General features: G+C 38.6%; 1 protein-coding gene across 8 annotated transcripts in view; it reads right to left on the bottom strand.

The window, feature by feature from the left end:
- Positions 1–18,007, bottom strand: part of flvcr1 (FLVCR heme transporter 1) — a 43,725-nt gene extending 25,718 nt beyond the window's left edge. For all 8 annotated transcript variants that reach the window (XR_007248153.2, XR_007248157.2, XR_007248156.2 and 5 more), the window contains exons 1-6: positions 17,195–18,007; positions 8,074–8,218; positions 6,292–6,429; positions 4,809–4,876; positions 3,935–4,038; positions 170–280 (exon numbers count right to left, since the gene is read on the bottom strand). Coding sequence is in view for 3 of the 8 variants with exons in the window: in XM_048536700.2 (XP_048392657.1) it covers positions 170–280; positions 3,935–4,038; positions 4,809–4,876; positions 6,292–6,429; positions 8,074–8,218; positions 17,195–17,821 (1,193 nt within the window). In the remaining 5 variants the exon portion in view is untranslated. The remainder of the gene's footprint in view (positions 1–169; positions 281–3,934; positions 4,039–4,808; positions 4,877–6,291; positions 6,430–8,073; positions 8,219–17,194) is intronic.
- Between the last annotated feature and the right edge of the window lie 249 nt (positions 18,008–18,256).

The raw sequence follows: 18,256 nt of genomic DNA, 5'->3' as shown, positions 1-18,256 counted from the left end.
AGTTTAAATTAATCCAGCTGCGAAACTAACACCATTTAGGAATTAACTTAATCTGAATTATACATTGATTCAAAAAAACTCCAATTTCTCTGCAACAGCATAGATAACAGACAAAACTCATTAACGGATTCCTTTATCTATTCAGTTGAGGTATAAAATGGTCTCTTACCCCAAGGCTCCTGCTGTGACAAAGACAATTTGGATGTAACCAAGATTTAATGTGAAGGTGAAAACGAGCATTCCAATAAATGAGATAATGTAGACTGCGAGAGTAGTCTGCCTGCAAGCGAGAAACCAAGGACAAGAATTACAAAAGGTAGAATTCCCATTTAATATTTATATTAACACATTAGTTCTGGCTACTGGGAAAGACATGCATATATTTAACAAATGAAGATACAGGGTTGCTAAAAACAAATTTCTAGAAAAATTCAGAATTCTTCTAGTGGATTTTGAAATAAGACACTGGCTCAGAATTTGCTGGAGCGTGCCCTGATAGTTAATACATTTTCCTTGCCTCCAACTCAAAAAAATCTGTGTTGGAAATTGCTTAAGTTCAAGCTGATAACAGGAAAGCTGGAATCCTGGTCAACGATGGGACCAACAGTTTATGTACTTAACCAATGTGATTTAAGGACAGAAAACGAAACAAGAATGACAGCAGGAAGTAAGGTAGATTAGACACAGGAAGGGAAATAAAAGGGAAGAAAAATTAGATTTGAGAGAAAGGGTAAAGTGGGGGTTTCCCCAGAAAAAAAACTTGTGAATAAAAAAACTGCCTACAGGAATCAGTTTTCATTATCACAATTGTTCCTCATCTGGGTCACAGAGATTTAGTGGCAATGCAGCATCATTAAATGTAGTAGTCATAGATATCCTAGCATCTGGAAAGTACCATCTCCAACTTTGTGGTGAGAGTAAACTGGTGATTAATGTGTAAATGCAGGATTTTCCGGAAACTCTTGGAAGACGTTTGTGGCAAGCTGCAATTCTCATCGGGAGTACAGGACAATTTACAAACTAATAATGGCATGCACCTTAAAATGCACAGATTTTCCCAGCAAATTCTGGGCCACTGGTTCATGCCAAATTAGGTACATATAAGCAGACAGATTTCTATTAGGGTTGATACAATAAGTGTTTTTAAAAATTCCATACCTTCCACTGAAATGCTAAACACAACTGGCTGAAGAGTTGTTTCATATCAGAACGTTTTCACTATTGCCCACTAATTGACGTCAGTGAGTAATAGTCTTCAGTGACTGATGTTAGCAGACAATAGAACAGACACTGCTGCCCACTGTCACAAAGCACAGGCAAAAAGGGTTACAAAGTTCCCCATTTTGTAAAATAAATTTAAAGCCTACAGATGTAATAAAAACAGAGTTTGGGCTACCGAAACAAGGTTAACTCATTTTTGCTAAAGTGATCAAGTGTGCAATAACTTGTTCAAGCTGTTTTAAGCTCAACATTTTACCCCAGAGCTCTCCAGTGAAGTAAAGATTTATACATCTACACACTAATTTGTGAGAAATATCCAGATTCCTAGCCAACATTCATCCTTTCCCAAATTATAAAGTGCAACTAATTATTTGTGGTCCGTTACTAACACGAATGATTTGTCCAACCAGAAGGTCCAAATGTAATTGCAATACAACAAGACCTACTTAAAAGCAAATCAATAAGATGCATGAATTGTTATTCTTGGAAATGAAGTGTGGATGCTTCACTTAAACGCACTTTGAAAAGGACCTACAGTACCAGGTTTAATTTTAGAAATCAGACATAATAGGAGCTGTAGATGCTGGAGAATCCGAGATAACAAGGTGTGGAGCTGGATGAACACAGCAGGCCAAGCAGCGTCTTAGGAGCAGGAGAGCTGATGTTTTGGGTCTAGACCCTTAATGAAGGGTTCTAGGCCCAAAACGTCAGCTCTCCTGCACCTAAGATACTGCTTGGCATGCTGTGTTCCTCTAGCTCCACACCTTGTTACTAGGATATATATATTGTGCTGACAGATCAGATGGACAGCACTGTTTAAACTAAAAAAACATGCAACATAATCTTGATTTACATTCACTTGGGTTTATGTAGCTGGGAGGGATGGTTGATAGTGGTGTCTTAAATTATATAACTCAACTTCTACCAGTGGGAGAAGTAGAAAACAATGGGTCATCATCTTAAAATTTAGCAAAGCCTTTCAAGGTGAAATACTTTCCCCAAACAGCGAGGAGTAAAAACATGGGAATTTTAACAAAAAAAACCTATCGATGCTGAAACAATTGAAATTTTAAACAAAAATGAATATAGTTTAGAATTAGGAAAAGGTTGGAAAATTCAGCAAATAAATCAGTGCAAACAGAAAGAGGGTTAATGTCTGCAGTCAATTTCCAATGATGAGCACTTCTGGTGTGCTTAAAATTTCCAGTTTGGACTGTATTCTGCTTCTAGATTAATTCAGAGATTTTTGTATGGCTTCAAAGAATATGGCCCAATGGTGACAAGATAAATCAGCCACAATCTTACAGAACATCAGACCTGCCTTAAGAAAATGAATGACACATACTATAAGAGACCTGTCTCTCATCAAAAACCGTGGACATTCATGGGATCTAGTCTGTAGCCACCCGAAAGCTATTTCACAGCTAGATGTTACAGTACAAGCTCATATCAAACATTTGATTTGATGTAACTTACCAAATTAATAGGTGAACTAATGTCAGTTTTAACCGAACCTTAAAACACTTGCAAAATATATTCAGGTTTTAGAAAAGGGGCTTTTGGATACCAGTTAACAATTAGAACTGCAATTAATAGCCAATTATTCATTCAGTAGGTTAGAGCGAATTTGGATTTTGGAGTTGAGCACAAATATTCAGATTGCTACAAGACAACATTAAGAATTTAGACGTGAGGTATAAAGGTCATTGGTCAAGCACATCAACATCAAGGATTTAATACAAAAATTCTAGAAACAAATCCTGTCATTTTTCTTGCATTTCCAGAATCTTTTACATTTGGATGCCAGTTGACCTTTGTTTACTATTGTCATTTCTCATTATTCTCATATTCTAGTTAAGCAATCCTTTTGGAACATCAGGCATTATACTGCAGAATAGTTGGATAACTGAGGAATTGGTTATTGAAATTCAGGTCAAACAGCAGGCTGTCCAGTTGCCTATTCAACAAAAAAATTTACATTGTTACAGATATCTAGAACACCCAAAAGATGTCTTGGAGAATAATTTAAGCAAAGAACTAAAATCAGCTTTTGCAAAAGAAAAAAAAGCAGGAAAAAGAAACAGTAAATAACTATAGACATCGAACCATAAAGGTTGGATGATAAGGTTTCTTTTCCCCCAATCCATTACTGCAAAAGTACTGAAGTGTGTAGAGAGAAAAGGAGAAAGAAACACATTACAGGGAAATATATTTACATTCTAAAATACATGCATATATTACCACAAACAGAAATGCAAGCAGAACTTTGCTATTTTCTTGAGATGTTTATACATTACATTATGAAATTACATTGTGAACAGGAAACCTCATTAACTCAAGCCTTCATATATAGATATAGATATGTTTGGGTAGCATGCCTCAACATAGTTGGCTTAGTGAGGAATTTAGGTACTAATGCTAGCCACAGCCCTTCTTAGACCTAGTGGCACAACACCGTTTCCTTCAATAAGCACAAGCAAACTATGTTCAGACTGGTAGAAGCAAACAAAGTCAAGCCTGAAAAGTGGGACTTAAATCAAGAACTTTCAAAAACAGGCTAAGTTGTTATCAGAATTAGTATGATTTCTAGAATCATCATATTCAATATTTTACAGAGCTATCCTACAGCAAACAAGCAGAAAGTAATAAGCAAATTTGGATTCTTCTTGCAGTTACACTGACTGCACTGAGTGCTGAAAATGGTTATACTCACTTGTATGTCTTTGTACGGTCCACCCAGCAACCAGAGATGATGGAACCTACCATCCCTGATACCACTAACGTCAGTCCAATTCTGCCAGCATTTAATTCTTCACCCTTGCAAAAGCAAAATTCAAATTGAAATACAAAATGTTGCCCTCCTGTCTAACAGAATGCTGACAAACATTCCATGGTGCTCTGCTAGCAATTATCAGACATAAAATTAGAAACAATCCAATATGAAGTAAGCCAATTTTCATTTTTAGTTTTACACTTGTGAAAACATACAATATAGGTGGTAGAAAAATGACACTATACACAAGACAAATACAAATTAACGTGTTAAAGTAGAGTGAATGTTGGAGAAATAACATTAATGTGCAACAACAAATCATGAAGAATCAATACAGCCCTGAAAATAAATCTGCATGGATTTGTTTTACTATAAGAGTCAATGAACAGCAACAGTGCAGGAACAGAAGGCAACTACATTACAATTAAATGACTATATGCAAAATTTTATCAATGGATTCCACTGTCAGCAAGCACAAAAAACCCTAAAAACTATGCATGACTGGATAGAACCAAGTTTACGTGTTATTTAGTGGGTAGCTGCCTTAACAACTTTATGCCGATGCAATTTTAAAATATGAAAAGGTACTAAAATACTAATATAATTAAAAATGCATTCAAATCCCTACAAATACATCATTTTTAAAGATAAAATATTAAGGAAAGTAGACAATGAATTTTGGTCAAGTAATCATGCATTTTACTGAAACACAGGTGAAAACAGATAATATTTTACAAGTAAAACTGTTAAGTTCGGATGAATTGGAGATTGTACTTTATATATGTTTTTTTTTGCTTGACAACTACGAACTTACCTCATAGTAAGTAATGATCATCTGATTTAATAGTGTTCCTACAGAGTAATAGGAGCCTGTCAGAATACCTAGAAGAGATTAAAAACTTTTAATAGCTTAGCTCAGCTGACAGCAATACATTTCTTTATAACCATTTTATTCAAAGTTTTATTCTACAGTAGACCTACCTTGCCTGTTTATGTTCTTAGGCCAAAGGTGAAACCTATCTAAAAGTCTTAGATTAATCCAACGCTTATTGTGTCCACTTAACACAGTGATAGTCAAAAAATGCTAAACTATATAATCAAAACTGTACAGTACAATTCAGAATCAAACTATAAGCAAAACCTCAAATTTGCCAGAGTATGCCATTAACTAAACAATTCCAACCAGAAGTTTCATGAACTGTCTCTGAATTGAATTAAAGCAAAATCAATGCAAACCCTAATCTAAACAATCTTAAACTTCAATTTCTGCTTGCCACTGAGGTGATCCTGAGTAGTACTCAAATATATTATGCAAATCAGAATCAGGGTCAGCTACAAAACAATTCACTATTGCTTGGAGCTACCAATGTTATGTGGTATTGGCTTTCATAATAATGGCAAGGTGCCAGCAGACTGAAAAAAACCCATCAAATTCTACTCCAAGATTTACAGTAAACCAGAGTGGAGATTGAAGGGAAATAGGTTCATCCTGATTCAAAGATTTCAAACAAGTCCAAAAAATCAAATTAAGGTAAAACCATCGAAAATGGAAGTTTGTTCTCATAGAATCCCTCCAGTGTGGAAACTGGCCCTTTGGTCCAACAATTACACAATCACCCTTACAGCACCCCACCCAGACGCACCCCCCTATAATCCACTTAATGTATACATCCCTGAATACAAACAGCAATTTAGCTTGGCCAATCCACCTAGCCTGCACATCTTTGGGCTGTGGGAGGAAACTGGAGCACCCGGAGGAAACCCACGCAGACACAGGGAGAATGTGCAAGCTCCACACAGACAGTGGGCCAGAGGTGGAATCGAACCCTAGCCCCTGGTGCTGAAAGGCAGCAGTGATAACCACTGTGCTGCCCCACGTTCTATGTATGATATGGGAGATACTTGGCCAAACAAATCAACTGCTGATGACAAGTTGACAGAGCAAAAATGGGACAGAAGTTTGAACTCAGGACTGAGTTGTCGGTATGATAGCAAAACGAAACATTAATCAGTTAGTTAATCAGGAGGATTTTACTATAGGCTCATGGTTGTACTACAGCACTTCAGTATTTTTTGTGTCAATTAATTTTGAATTTGCATAGAAAGCTACTGTCAATATATAATTTAAAAACTCAAACCTGTAAACCTAGAGAAAATCCTAGACATTCACTCTGACAAGTTTTGAAGAACATTCACCAAATTTAAGGTCAAGTACTAAACAAAGCATGGGAATGAAAAGAAATAAATGTATAGTATCTCAAACCGAAAATACAAATTAGAGTTATTGACTTACTCACCATAACTTAGTAGTAGTAGCACAAATGGAACATTCTTGAACAAGTTTACAATTGATTGTTTGTAAGAATAGTCATTAGGAGTGTCTAGAAGCACAGCTTGAGACTGACTTGGAGGAAGTGGAGGCTTTTCCTTGAATACTATTTAAAGCAAAAAAAGCAAGATGTTACTAGGGGGAATAAAACCCCATCTTAATTCTGGAGTGTCAAACTTCTAATCTCTTGCAGCACAGCACTGCTATGTATTTTCTTAAACTTCCATCAATGCAAGACGTTCTCCATTTATAATCCAATCTTCAGAATCTATCCAACACATGGGGAGGTCAAGAGGGAAAGGAAAAGAGACAGAGATGGTTCAAGTAGAGGCAGGACCAAAACAATCTAAACCAGAAACTACTTGTTGTTAAGGTTTATTAATAATTTAGCCTAATTAGAAAAGTAAAATATACCATGTATGCAGGCCAGGGTATGGGCAGTTACCTTCCGCATACTGTGGGGCCTTTTCAATAATCCATTTTTCCCCCTAACTAATTGTTTGGATTTCTCATTACAAAACCAGTTACAGATATCCGCCTATTGCTAGGCACGGATAAACTTGCCTGACATTGGATCCAAACCTAACTTAACAGTCCAGGATCACAATTCTAACAATGATACCAGTTCAAATTATAAATTAAAATCCTGATTAGAAGGATTAATACCTATCTTTTCATCAATATTTTTATTCAGGCTAAAGGGGATTGGATAACTACTGAAAAGTAAAACTTGCAGACCTACCAGCAAAGTGTGCTTGAGTGAAATTACCTGCATAGCTTCTTCAGATCCGACATTAGCATGATGGGCCAAATGGCCTCTTCTCATCTTGCATGACTCTATACTCTATAACTAAAGAATCTTTTAATCCTTATGGTTAATGTACATGGTAGAAAGCCAACAAAAGGCATGAATTAGGTAAAATGGATGTATTTATTAGTTCAACTGACTGCCCAGTAGTTAAGATTCACATAGTTTCCAAATGAGAGTACAGATTCAAGAGTACAAGCACAATGCAAGAGAGCCATACCACACAGAGCCCATTTCAAATAAATTCTGATCAGGCTACGATACTTCAGCTTGATGGCCATTTACAAATTGATTTTTTTTTTAAAAAAGGGAAACTTACTTTTGTTTTAAACTCCCCATGCTTTGGAAAGTGGCCATTTATTCGCTAATTATCCCCTATTATATGACAGTTGCATCTGGGATAATTTCTTTGTTTCTTGTGAGACATGAATTCAATCTATTCTACAACAGCCTGGCCTAGTCAACCTAAACTAAATAAGCTACGCTATGTACTAACTCGCTCATTTAGGCAAGGATTCCACAAAGAAGTATGATAGAGTTTAGCTTCACTGCAAATCCACTTCATTTTAATGTAGCCAAATGACCTTAAAACATCTCGTATCACTCTAGAAACAAAGCATTATGTTTTGTAGTTCTGGTATCACATCCACAGTACTTTTGAAAGTTTACCAAATGCTGTCCTAAGTGACCTGTTGTAATGGGTATCTTGTATTTTGCCAAGTCAAGCTTGCTGAACCAAAGTGAGCATTATGCCAAGAAAAGTCTATTAACTAAAGCATTTTAGGTGCTGACCCTAATGTTTGTTTTCTACTGTAAAGAAATTAAGTGTTCCTACTCTCTGATGCATTTTATTTATATGCAAAAGCCTATTGATGCATGCCTTCACATACTAGCCATGAAAACAAACTGAATTCACATTTCTTACAAAAAAAATAAACTTACCTGCTACAACCATGAAGAAGAGCACTGTGGCTATTGCTGCTGTCCCATAGAACAATATACTTATATTTTTTGCCATAACGTTAAGATCGTCTCTAGTATTAGGCACCAAAATTGGAGGTAAAAGAAATCCAAAAGCCACACCCAACTGTGAAATAAAGAAACAATTCGAATATGAAAACAAGATATTTGCTTTATTGAAATAACTGCAATTTATATTAATAATCATAATCATTCAACAGTATTTCAAAGCTCCAAACTCTTTTGAGTTATGTACAAATGTAAGACTTGGAAGCAGGAATATGTCAGTCACTCCCTCTAGCCTGAACTACCATTTAATGAGATGATATTTGAGCTGATAGTGGCTTCAAATCATATATTCCCACCTATCACAATAAATCTTTCTCTAAGAGGAAATGCTTGCCTCTCGGGGATTGAGGAAATGAAAAAGTTCTGAAGGTTCTACTGGAGGTTGGCAGGTGAAGACTGAAGTATACATCGCCATGGAGTTCTGTCTGCTCTCCAACCTAGATAAACTATAATCTAGGTGCAAATTAATCATTCAGCTTTAAAGATGGGGTGTTTTGGTCGTGAAAGGGCTAATAGCACAACTATGACATTTATTTTTCCTTTCTTTTTAACTTTTATGACAATCAATTAGACCTGCAGCTGAATGTATTTCCATCTACAAATATACTTCGCACTCTATGCCCACAAATATGTTCCACTGGGAGGGTGGGAGATATTGCAGCATTATGAGATTTATGATAGCCTGGGTTTGAATTACTAAGCTTCACTTGAAAACAAAATCAATGACTGACAGGACAGCAATTATAAAGGCGCAATAACAATAACATAGCCCAAGATCCATGTGAGGCTTAGCTTTGCTAAATCTGTAGCCTTTGATCGCTCGGTGTTGCACCTGTACTCAAGTATCCATTCAACACACCCTAATCAGCGAGGCCAGAGCTAATATTTAGTAATATTTCATATTCAGTCATTTCCTTAGTGGTCATTAACACAAATAAACTTGAAGATCTCACTTTCTCCAAGTAGCTTAAATATTAGCAGCCCTTTGCAGATGCGTATTACAAATGAAAATTCAAGTAACTGGGTAATACCAAGAGTCCCATTACTCTGCAGTGACGTATTTCAAAAGGCTGCCACACGAGCAAGAATTGGAAGGAAATTGTGGCACGGATAAATTTGAAGACAAACATAGCAAGATCTAACGTGCAAATGTTTAAAATAATTGAGCACAGATCAAGGCATTTAATTTCCATTTTTTGCAGCTTGTGCCCCAGACTCAAAGGTATTGTGATCCTCTAGATCATAGTACAGTCGTCACATTTCTGAACAAGTGACGAAAGCTGCAAGGATGTCAGTACTAACCCATTAAATCAAACTGCTCTCAGTTGAGCTATCTATTGACAAATAACTTAAAGGTCTACTGAAAGATGGCTTCAGCAGGATACCAGAAAGAAACTGGTATTTGTGGATTCATACTTAGGTTGGCTGTTAACTAACTTCACAGCTAACCTACAAGCACCAAGTTGCATACCTTCGTTATGGGGTGTAATGTGCCACAACAGTTAGCCCTTAATGGCAACCTCTATTGGCACTCAAGAAAGAGGAGAGAAACCTATTAAGTCCTTCGGTAACTGCAAATAGAGTAGAATTCAAAATGGAGAAGAGAGATTTACCTTTAAGTGCCCTAAAAAGCAAAGAAAAAAACAGGATTGGGAAAACTTCATCTGGAAGTGACAAGATCTATTGAGAGGTTTCTGCTAAAAAGCTCAGTTGAAATAGCCAGTGATTACAGCAGCAGTGGAAAAGTCTATAAATGGCATATAAGCCTGGGCACAAAAGTTCTCACCGCTGAGTAGGTAGTGGCAGTGGCTGGGTACTGCACCATACCAACATTGAAAATAATCTTCTGGCAACCTTTGGAAGAAAAGATCCAGGTTGTCAAAATTCCAGTGGTTAGAGGATAATCAAGTTAGGTCATATTTTGGTCTGTCATTTGCAGTGAGGTCTCCTCTCCTACCTGCAGCTCAGAGCCCACAAACTTGTAAATTGTTTTTGGAGAAAAGGGGGAAATGCACATCTGGCAATGACACGTCCACATTGCTCCTGGGCTGCATTTTATCTCTAATTTGCACTAGATAAATGGCAATCCTTCTCTACCACCCTCTCTTCACATCTATGCTCATTTTATCTGCACCGCTGTTCAAGTTGATCTTATATTTAGTCCCCTCAGCTTGGGGCAAAAAATAGGGAATTATTTTTTTCCTTTTCTGGAAGAAGTTAATTCTTCTGGAACATTTGTTCAGGCAATACCCCTTGAGTGAATGTAACTTGACTATTTCTTCTTTAATGTGTAATTGGAGCTTCATTTTATAAACAAAAATATTTTAAAAGGCCACATTATTGTTTCCCAGAGTTTTTACAAAGTCTGACAACTGTGTGTTGATCCCTTCCACATCAATCCCAAAAAAATTGGACTTTTAAAAGAAAAAGTGCATTGACAAGTTTGCATGATTGTAAGTGGGTTAAAAAAACACTCTGGAATGAAGTACATTCGTTTATATTGAATTCACAAGAACATCTAATTCAAATGGGATTATATTTATACATTCAAAGGTATAATAATCTGTACATTTACCTGTATACTTCTGATGTTATTGGTATAGATATATGTTCTATTTGAAGCAAAACGGCCAACAAAAACAGGCCAGAGCCACTTGATGTGCCTCTTATGTGTTTAGATTGCAGGTTTCTCACTCAAATTGACAGGAGGGTGCATTAATGATCTCAGATAATTTTGGGTTTGCAGACATGCAATTAGAGCATACTTGACCTGCATGATGAACTGGCTTAAAGATTTCTAGAAGACATTTGATAAGATACACAAAGGTATTTGCAACAATGTTTACAGTGTAAAGGGTAATGTAGTGGTGTGAACAGATGATTGTTGGCCAGCCAATGATCAGCATAGGCATAAACTGGTCATTTTCAGGTTGACAAAACGTACAAGTGATGCACTACAGTGGTCAGCGTCACGGCCTCAACTTCTGACATTTTGTATAAATGGGATATGGGAACCAAAGGTATGTCAGCCAAATTTACCGATGGCAAAGATAATGAGGAAAATAAGTTGGGGAAAGGATAAAGAGAAGGTAGAGATGTGGCAACTCGGAGTTAAAACATGGGAAATTGTGAATTTTTCATTTTGGCAGCAAGGATAAAAAAAGCAGCATATTATCTCAATGGCGAGAAGATTACCGAGTTCCAAGTTCGAAGGATCTGGATTTTAAGACCAAGATTTGTAAAAACTGTACTATGCAGGTATAGCAAGTAATTGGGGGAAAAAAAAATCAGATGTTAGCATTTGTGAGAATTGAATCGAACAGTAGGAGACTGCATTTCAGTTATACAAGGCACTGGCTAGGCTACGCTACATCTGGGGTACTGCTGTAAATGCAATGGAAGCAGTTCAAAGGTTCTCTAATTCCGTCTTGACAAGTTCAGAGACAGGATGGTTTCTCTTGCATTCGATCTTAGAGTTAAGGCGACTCTTTAGTATGCAGTCTTGTGCTTCAGAAAGGCACTTCAGTAATAGAGTACAGTGTGCCTGGTTCCACTCATGACATGATCTTCGCATATCCTCATTGAACTGCATTTGCCCTCCTGACTTGATAAGAATGGAAGATTGAGTGATATGTTTAGCTAAGATTACAGACTGCAGAAGAGAGATTTTCTGCTGATTACCCTCAGAATCTCAGACGTCCAGCTTCAAATAGCTGCATTCTACATTTTTCCCCACTTTGCAATAGTGCAATACAACACAACAAAAGATGTCTCATTGTGCAGATGCAGCATAGTTTCCAAAAGGTCACTGCAGTGGTCTCTCTGGGCAAATGCATCTGCAGTAGGGATACAGATGAGGTGGTGGTAAAGTATTCTAACCACCTGCTGCATTTCCAGTCTAATAGCTAGGACTTTCAAAACTTGGGTCAGCAGTGCTGCTTCCAAGGTATTCTTGATCATGGGCATTAATTATCCTAAACTCTTGGTACCTCTTCAGCCTTTGATACCTCAATACTTCTCCATTTTGAGCACAACTTGGGGGTGGTACTTAGTGAAGAATATAGGAAGTAATAACATGAGGTGGCCTGAACAAATACAAAGCATCTCAAAAAAACTCAGCAAGTTCTGCTTTTCTCTGTGGAAGTTACCGTGGAGTCCAGCAACCCTTTGTCAGAATCCAACCAGTACTGTTGAGGAGTCATTGAACTTGAAATGCGAGCTCAGTTTTTCTCTGTACAGAGGAGGCCAGACATCCGGCCTGTAGCAAGAACAATGCTAATACTCCCAAAGTCAAATCTCTACTCAAGGCAGCCCATTTCCCGTTCCCAATTAAAACCAATGTCATAGCATGCTTAGTCTCAGTCAGTGAGCAAGCCCCATCAACCCAGGAGAACAGCTGAGCATGTAAAGATTGTGTCTTTATATTTTCTGTATTTCCTGTTTGTGGACTAAAATGAGAACTGTTTTAAAAATCAAAGTCTTAAGGATACTGCAGTTTTTGGAAGCAATAATGTGACACTGCTGGTTCTAGTAATAGTTAAAGTATAGCTTGCAGATGGGCTGGTGCAGAAGCATGTGCATAGAAACGGAGATTCAGTAAGCAACTGATTATCTGTGGAATAGTCACCATTTATCGATGAAGGTCTTACGTTTGGCAACTATGATCAGTTCTCAAGTAGCTGAACAGCTTGGTACTACGAACAAAATAGAGACAAGTTACAAGCTCAAGAGCTCTCTGCAGTCAATGCTACCGTAAGAAAACCAGTTTACTTTTCCTCCAGCAGGTGCTGTTCACTGTGATTTTCAATAAAGTCAGAGAGCTTTTATAAGTGTCAACCAGCCACCCATATGTACTGCAAGCCAATGAAAGCAGATCAGCAGGACCGAGAAGCAGCATTTTGATCAGCACAAGAATCATCTCAGCAGGTCCTGTGAACAGGGGCCACTGACCTGCTTTTCCAAATTATCCCTCTGCCGGGACTTTTTCCCCATCTCTGTGGGCGTATGGGCTGCATTCATAAGGAGGAGGTTTAGAGAGTGGTTAGTTTTAACAAGTGGAATTTATGCCAACGGATCATTTTATTTGTAGCTATAGTTTACTTAATTGTAATTGGTAATCTGCACTTTGTCAACCTGTATCTAAAGAAATAACAAACAGGGAAATTTTACATACTTTAATAACACCTGTAACTTTTACGAAGACTCCACAAATAGTGGGGCTTAATTTCTAACACACAAGAATGAGACGTGATAAGAGTGGGAGTGAACATACACTCGACTTTGTAGAGTTGGGCAAGGTGGTGGCGGTAAGTATATAGTATCAATACACTACCTCAGTTAAGCAAATCTTCAGAATAAAGTCAACTGATAGGAGTAACCCAATTAAGAATAACCCTCGCTAACAAATGTGTTAAATCAATTGGATTGCAGTTTGACTAGTGACAAATGCACACCCAATCCTAGTATTGAATCCCCACTCCAAAATCCTTTTGTCTCAAACTACTGAATAGTTAAAAATAAAATTAGTTTTTACTGATTATTTGAGTTTTGATATAGATGTGAAAGAAGGATGTCTTCAATTTTCTGCAGATATCCAGAGGTCACTTCTGAGACTTCATTATATGTGAAAATCCAATCTCACCTCACTTGTGCAGAACTCTCAAATAAATGCAAGGGCACTCATAAAAGGAGTATTTAAGTAGATTTTGTTAAAACAATTGCATAAATGCACAAAGAGATCATCTGTTGTACTTAATTGAAGATAATTATAACATCAAATATATAAATCATCATACAGTAGGAGTGGATGACTGAAACATATAATATTGAAACAGAAATGCTAAAAAACCAAGTAGCCCTATGATGCATGCACAGGCAATGCGAGGCACACAACAATTAAATTCAGAGAGCTCATGCCCAGGATACTGAAACAATTGAATAGATCCTCTTCTGATCACTGTGACTCATTCCTATTGAACATTTACATGCTGAAACCTAGTGACAGGGACCAGTTATCAGTTAAGTTCCTGAATGCTATGTAGTATTAGGGAGCTCTGTGTGCTGATCAGTACTTCGTATTCTATTTTTAAATAAACGTTGTTCAAAAGGTATCAATGACTGAATAACCTACCACACCAGCCATAGCCTATTGGCATCTTTGGACACAAATGAACAGCTTGTAATGTGACTAGATTTGCCTCTATGATAACATGCTGTCAGCAGTAGGTATGTCATTAATGTGCATCTCACTATTTGGCTCTGTGATACCTGGAAAAAAAAATTCAGCTTCCAGTTTGAACTAAAATCTTTGCTTGTTAATTCTTGCAATGGGCTGGGTGACTGTGGCAAAATCAGGTGTAAATCTGGCACAATCATTCAACTATTCCCAATAGACTTCTTACCTCACTCAAGCTGCATGTAGCACTGATATCAGGTATGCAAATAAAGTATGGTGGATAGCATTTGAAATGCTGCTGAAGAAGTTCCATTATTATATTGTTCATAAACTCTGTAAAAAAGATCAGCTGCCTGGATTTGGGAGCTAATTTTAAAAGTATTGCAAGGAGGTCAAGTTTCAAAAACTGTGGCTCCAAACAGTTTGTCAATAGCCATGAGATGTATCATTCAATTGAAGCTGGACACCATCAGATTCTAATGCTCATTTGTTATAGGCACGCTTGTTGAGTAAGCTTGCACTTACCCCGGTGTCTATCATTCCTTGCTTAGGTATATTCAGCACGTTCATTTCAATCATCAATGATCTGGATAGATTACTTGACAGCATCACATTCATCACCTATGCAGCATTAGGGTCTGGATGGAGTGATTATCGCCCTCTGGCTGTGTTGTTTAGTACACCATCTTCTGAAGTCTTGGGATTCCATCTTCCTTACAAAACTGTCCCATGATTTAGAATGACAGGAAACTGCAAAACCATTTTGGTTAACGCATAATAATCTGATTTTACCTCTGAAAGGGAAGGATCCTTTGTGTACTACCACTGGAATCATCTGAAGATGCTATTTTGTTCCTGGGAACTCTACATAGACTGTCATGAGACATGCTGTTTATGGATGTTATTACAATGGCATGCTTGTTCTATGCCTGAAGTTTGCAAGTCAGAAGTTTCCAATGTTCACTCTATACCCAGCATGTCGTGATGGTACTGCATTTTAGAATTCTCGTGCAGGTTCTAATTCATGAATATTAGGAAGATATATGTCTACTACCTCACTCAGTTTGTCTACCTGGCCTAAACGTTTTTTCTTCAGCACAAAGTCTGCTCATAAGTTTCATACAGTTTGCCTCACCTTTTTCTGATACTATAATATTAAAAACAGAATGGCATACTTGTTAGTCCCGCCTGAAGTAATCAGAAAACTCAAATCGTCTGAATCCGTTTTCTCCTTCAATCCAAGACCTGATCAACATCTGTATCAGCTGGAAAAATGATGGAAATCCTTGTTGCCTTTCCTTGAGGACTTTTTTTTTGTTTTAAAAGGGTATTTACGTTCGGCAAAACTGCACAGAAATGTTCTGGAATTGTCCTTTCATAGAGAGTTTTTATTTTTCAAAGTATTTAAGAGAAAATAGAAGACATGTTAAAGCATACACATATAGTAACAAAAATGGCAGCTCAAATGAATAGCAGACACCAAATACTTAGTGACACATTAAACCCCCAGATACCAAAAGTAATATTGGGGGGTAAGAAGTGAGGTGTGGGGTAGTCAGGAAATAAAAGGCCTGAACTGAAATGGTCTCCATTATCAAGAACACTAAATAGAGGGCAGTGCAGGATGACAAAGCTACCACTGCCCAATGGCAAGGGGTGGGGGGTAGCTTCTGCCAATTCGCTACCCATTCAAAAATAACGTCAACCAATCCACGCCATAATCTCAAAGTATAGATAAGAGGAGGAGATCTGGAAATAATCAATGAAAAATTAAAAAAGGTCAAGTCAAGTGTTAATACGCAGACTTAAATCATCAACAATTGAAACAGGGCAGAATTTTCACTGAACAAACTGGCTTGAATAAATTAAGACCAGAGTTTCAGGAGCCACTCTTCCAAATGGAAAGGATACACAACGTGTGCCACAAAAGCTGCCAATTTCAGACTGCCTTGATGCCAAAGAGTTAGGCTGCAGTTCACCACAATGATAGTTTGCTTTCAGAAAAAAGATAAAAAGGGGCTGTCTTGTGCAACATTGCCGATGTCTTCAGTGACTTCTTTGTCAAGTGTAACGAACGATGGAATGAGATATCAGTTACAAACGTATAAGTGCATGCAAGACAGGACACCATTTTCTTCTGCCAAGTTCTTAACTATAACTGCCATTTTTTGAAGGTTTCCTGCCTGAATCACTACGTGATGAAATCCACATAAAATGAAGTAAAGCATGCGTTTGACTGAGCAACGTGTCCCAGCTCGGAAGGGAGTAAATATGCATTTTAAAATGCAAAAATATGCTTAATTCATAAATTACCTATAACTAGCGCTGTCGGATAAGCCGGCATCCTAGCCGAAAAAGAACGCAGCGGAATCTAAGATAAAGACAAGTTCAAATATTTGCGAATAAAAATAAACTCAAGGCCGCCAATTTCCTCGGGGGTGGGGGGAGAGGAAGAGAATAAATCGGGCGATTAACGGGAGCTCCACATCTACGTGTTGGACTGTTCGATGGGGATTCAAGTTGGTCGGTCTTGAACCACGATCGGGTTACAGGACGGGGAGGAAGAAGAAACGCAAACAATAGCCGGCTCGGCTGCAGCACGGTTTCTGCAACACACGGTAACCCCCGGGGTGGTAAAGGAACGGAGCACGAAAAGGGAGCGGAAACGTGCCCAGCGGCCCCAACGCCACGACGTGCAGGACACATTGGTGCAGCGGCGGGAAAAGGACGAAGGAGACGGAGCGGCTGCCGCTCGTCCGCCCACCCGCTCACGCCCCTCTGGAGTCCAGGAGCGGGGGAAATTCCCAAGCCCACCCCGCCTAATTTCAGATCCCCACCCCCACACTTGATGCTCCTTACCTGATTGCCCAGGACGGCGGTAGCACACGCTGTCGACACCTCCTTGGGCCCGAACCATACTGATGCTACCCTAGAGGGCAGGCCAAGGATAAAAATCTGAGCGATGGAGCAGACCGTCTGGGCGAACATGGTCACTCCGAACAGGTCCTGCCTCACGCTGGCGATCTTAATCCAGGCTCCGATGCAGTTGAGGCCGGAGCCCAGTAGCGCCACAGTCCGCAAGCCTTTCTTATCGAGCAGCCAGGCGGCGGGGAAGATGAGGGGGACGTAGACGAGCATATAGACCACCGAGAGCCAGTCGATCTGCTCGTAGGAGACTTGGTAAAAATAACAGAAGATGTTGGCGATAATGCTGTACTGGATCCACTGAAAGGCGTTCACCATGGAGTACAGGCTGAACACGATCAGAATGACGAACCGGTTCCAGTAAACGCGTGTCTGGATCGGCTTCACATCGCCGGTCAGCATAGCCTCCCTCTCCTCAGGGGACCTAGCACCTTTCATGCATTTTCCGTCCTGCATAACACCATCTATATGGCCAGAAAGACCGTTTATAACCACTTCTCTAGCGCAGGCGGTAGGAATTGCCTTTGTGACAGGGCACACAGTTCCATCGGCATCCACCATTGTTAGCTTTTGTTTTATTTTGTTAATACACAAAATATATGGTTTTTATAACCCACTGAAAAACTAAAATATATTTTTATATGTTACACGTTCGATTTTCTTCGAAAAAAGTAAGATTGTAATTCGCAAATAGGAGCACGTATTATTCCTAATTGAAGATGTTTCCTAAGCGAATGAGAGCAGCTCCGAGATGCAGTGGTTTATGAAGCCGCCTCACGCATTCCACGAAGGCGGGGTGATAATTGACGTCGCTTTGGTCCAGTAGGGGTTCGTATCAGGGAGGCACGCATGATTGACGTGGAACATAACCAATAGTCTACCACAATAGGAAGGGCAATGCAAATAAGGCGTTCCTTGACCAACCGGATCTCGATATCGGTGACGGAATCGACCAATCGCATATAGTGGTAAGGCGGGACCGTAAGATGATTGACA

Source organism: Stegostoma tigrinum, chromosome 9 (assembly GCF_030684315.1).
Source record: "Stegostoma tigrinum isolate sSteTig4 chromosome 9, sSteTig4.hap1, whole genome shotgun sequence".
In the NCBI taxonomy this organism is placed as follows: Eukaryota; Metazoa; Chordata; class Chondrichthyes; order Orectolobiformes; family Stegostomatidae; genus Stegostoma; species Stegostoma tigrinum.
The sequence above is the reverse complement of the archived record's forward strand: the minus strand, read 5'-3'. Positions and strand labels throughout refer to the sequence as shown.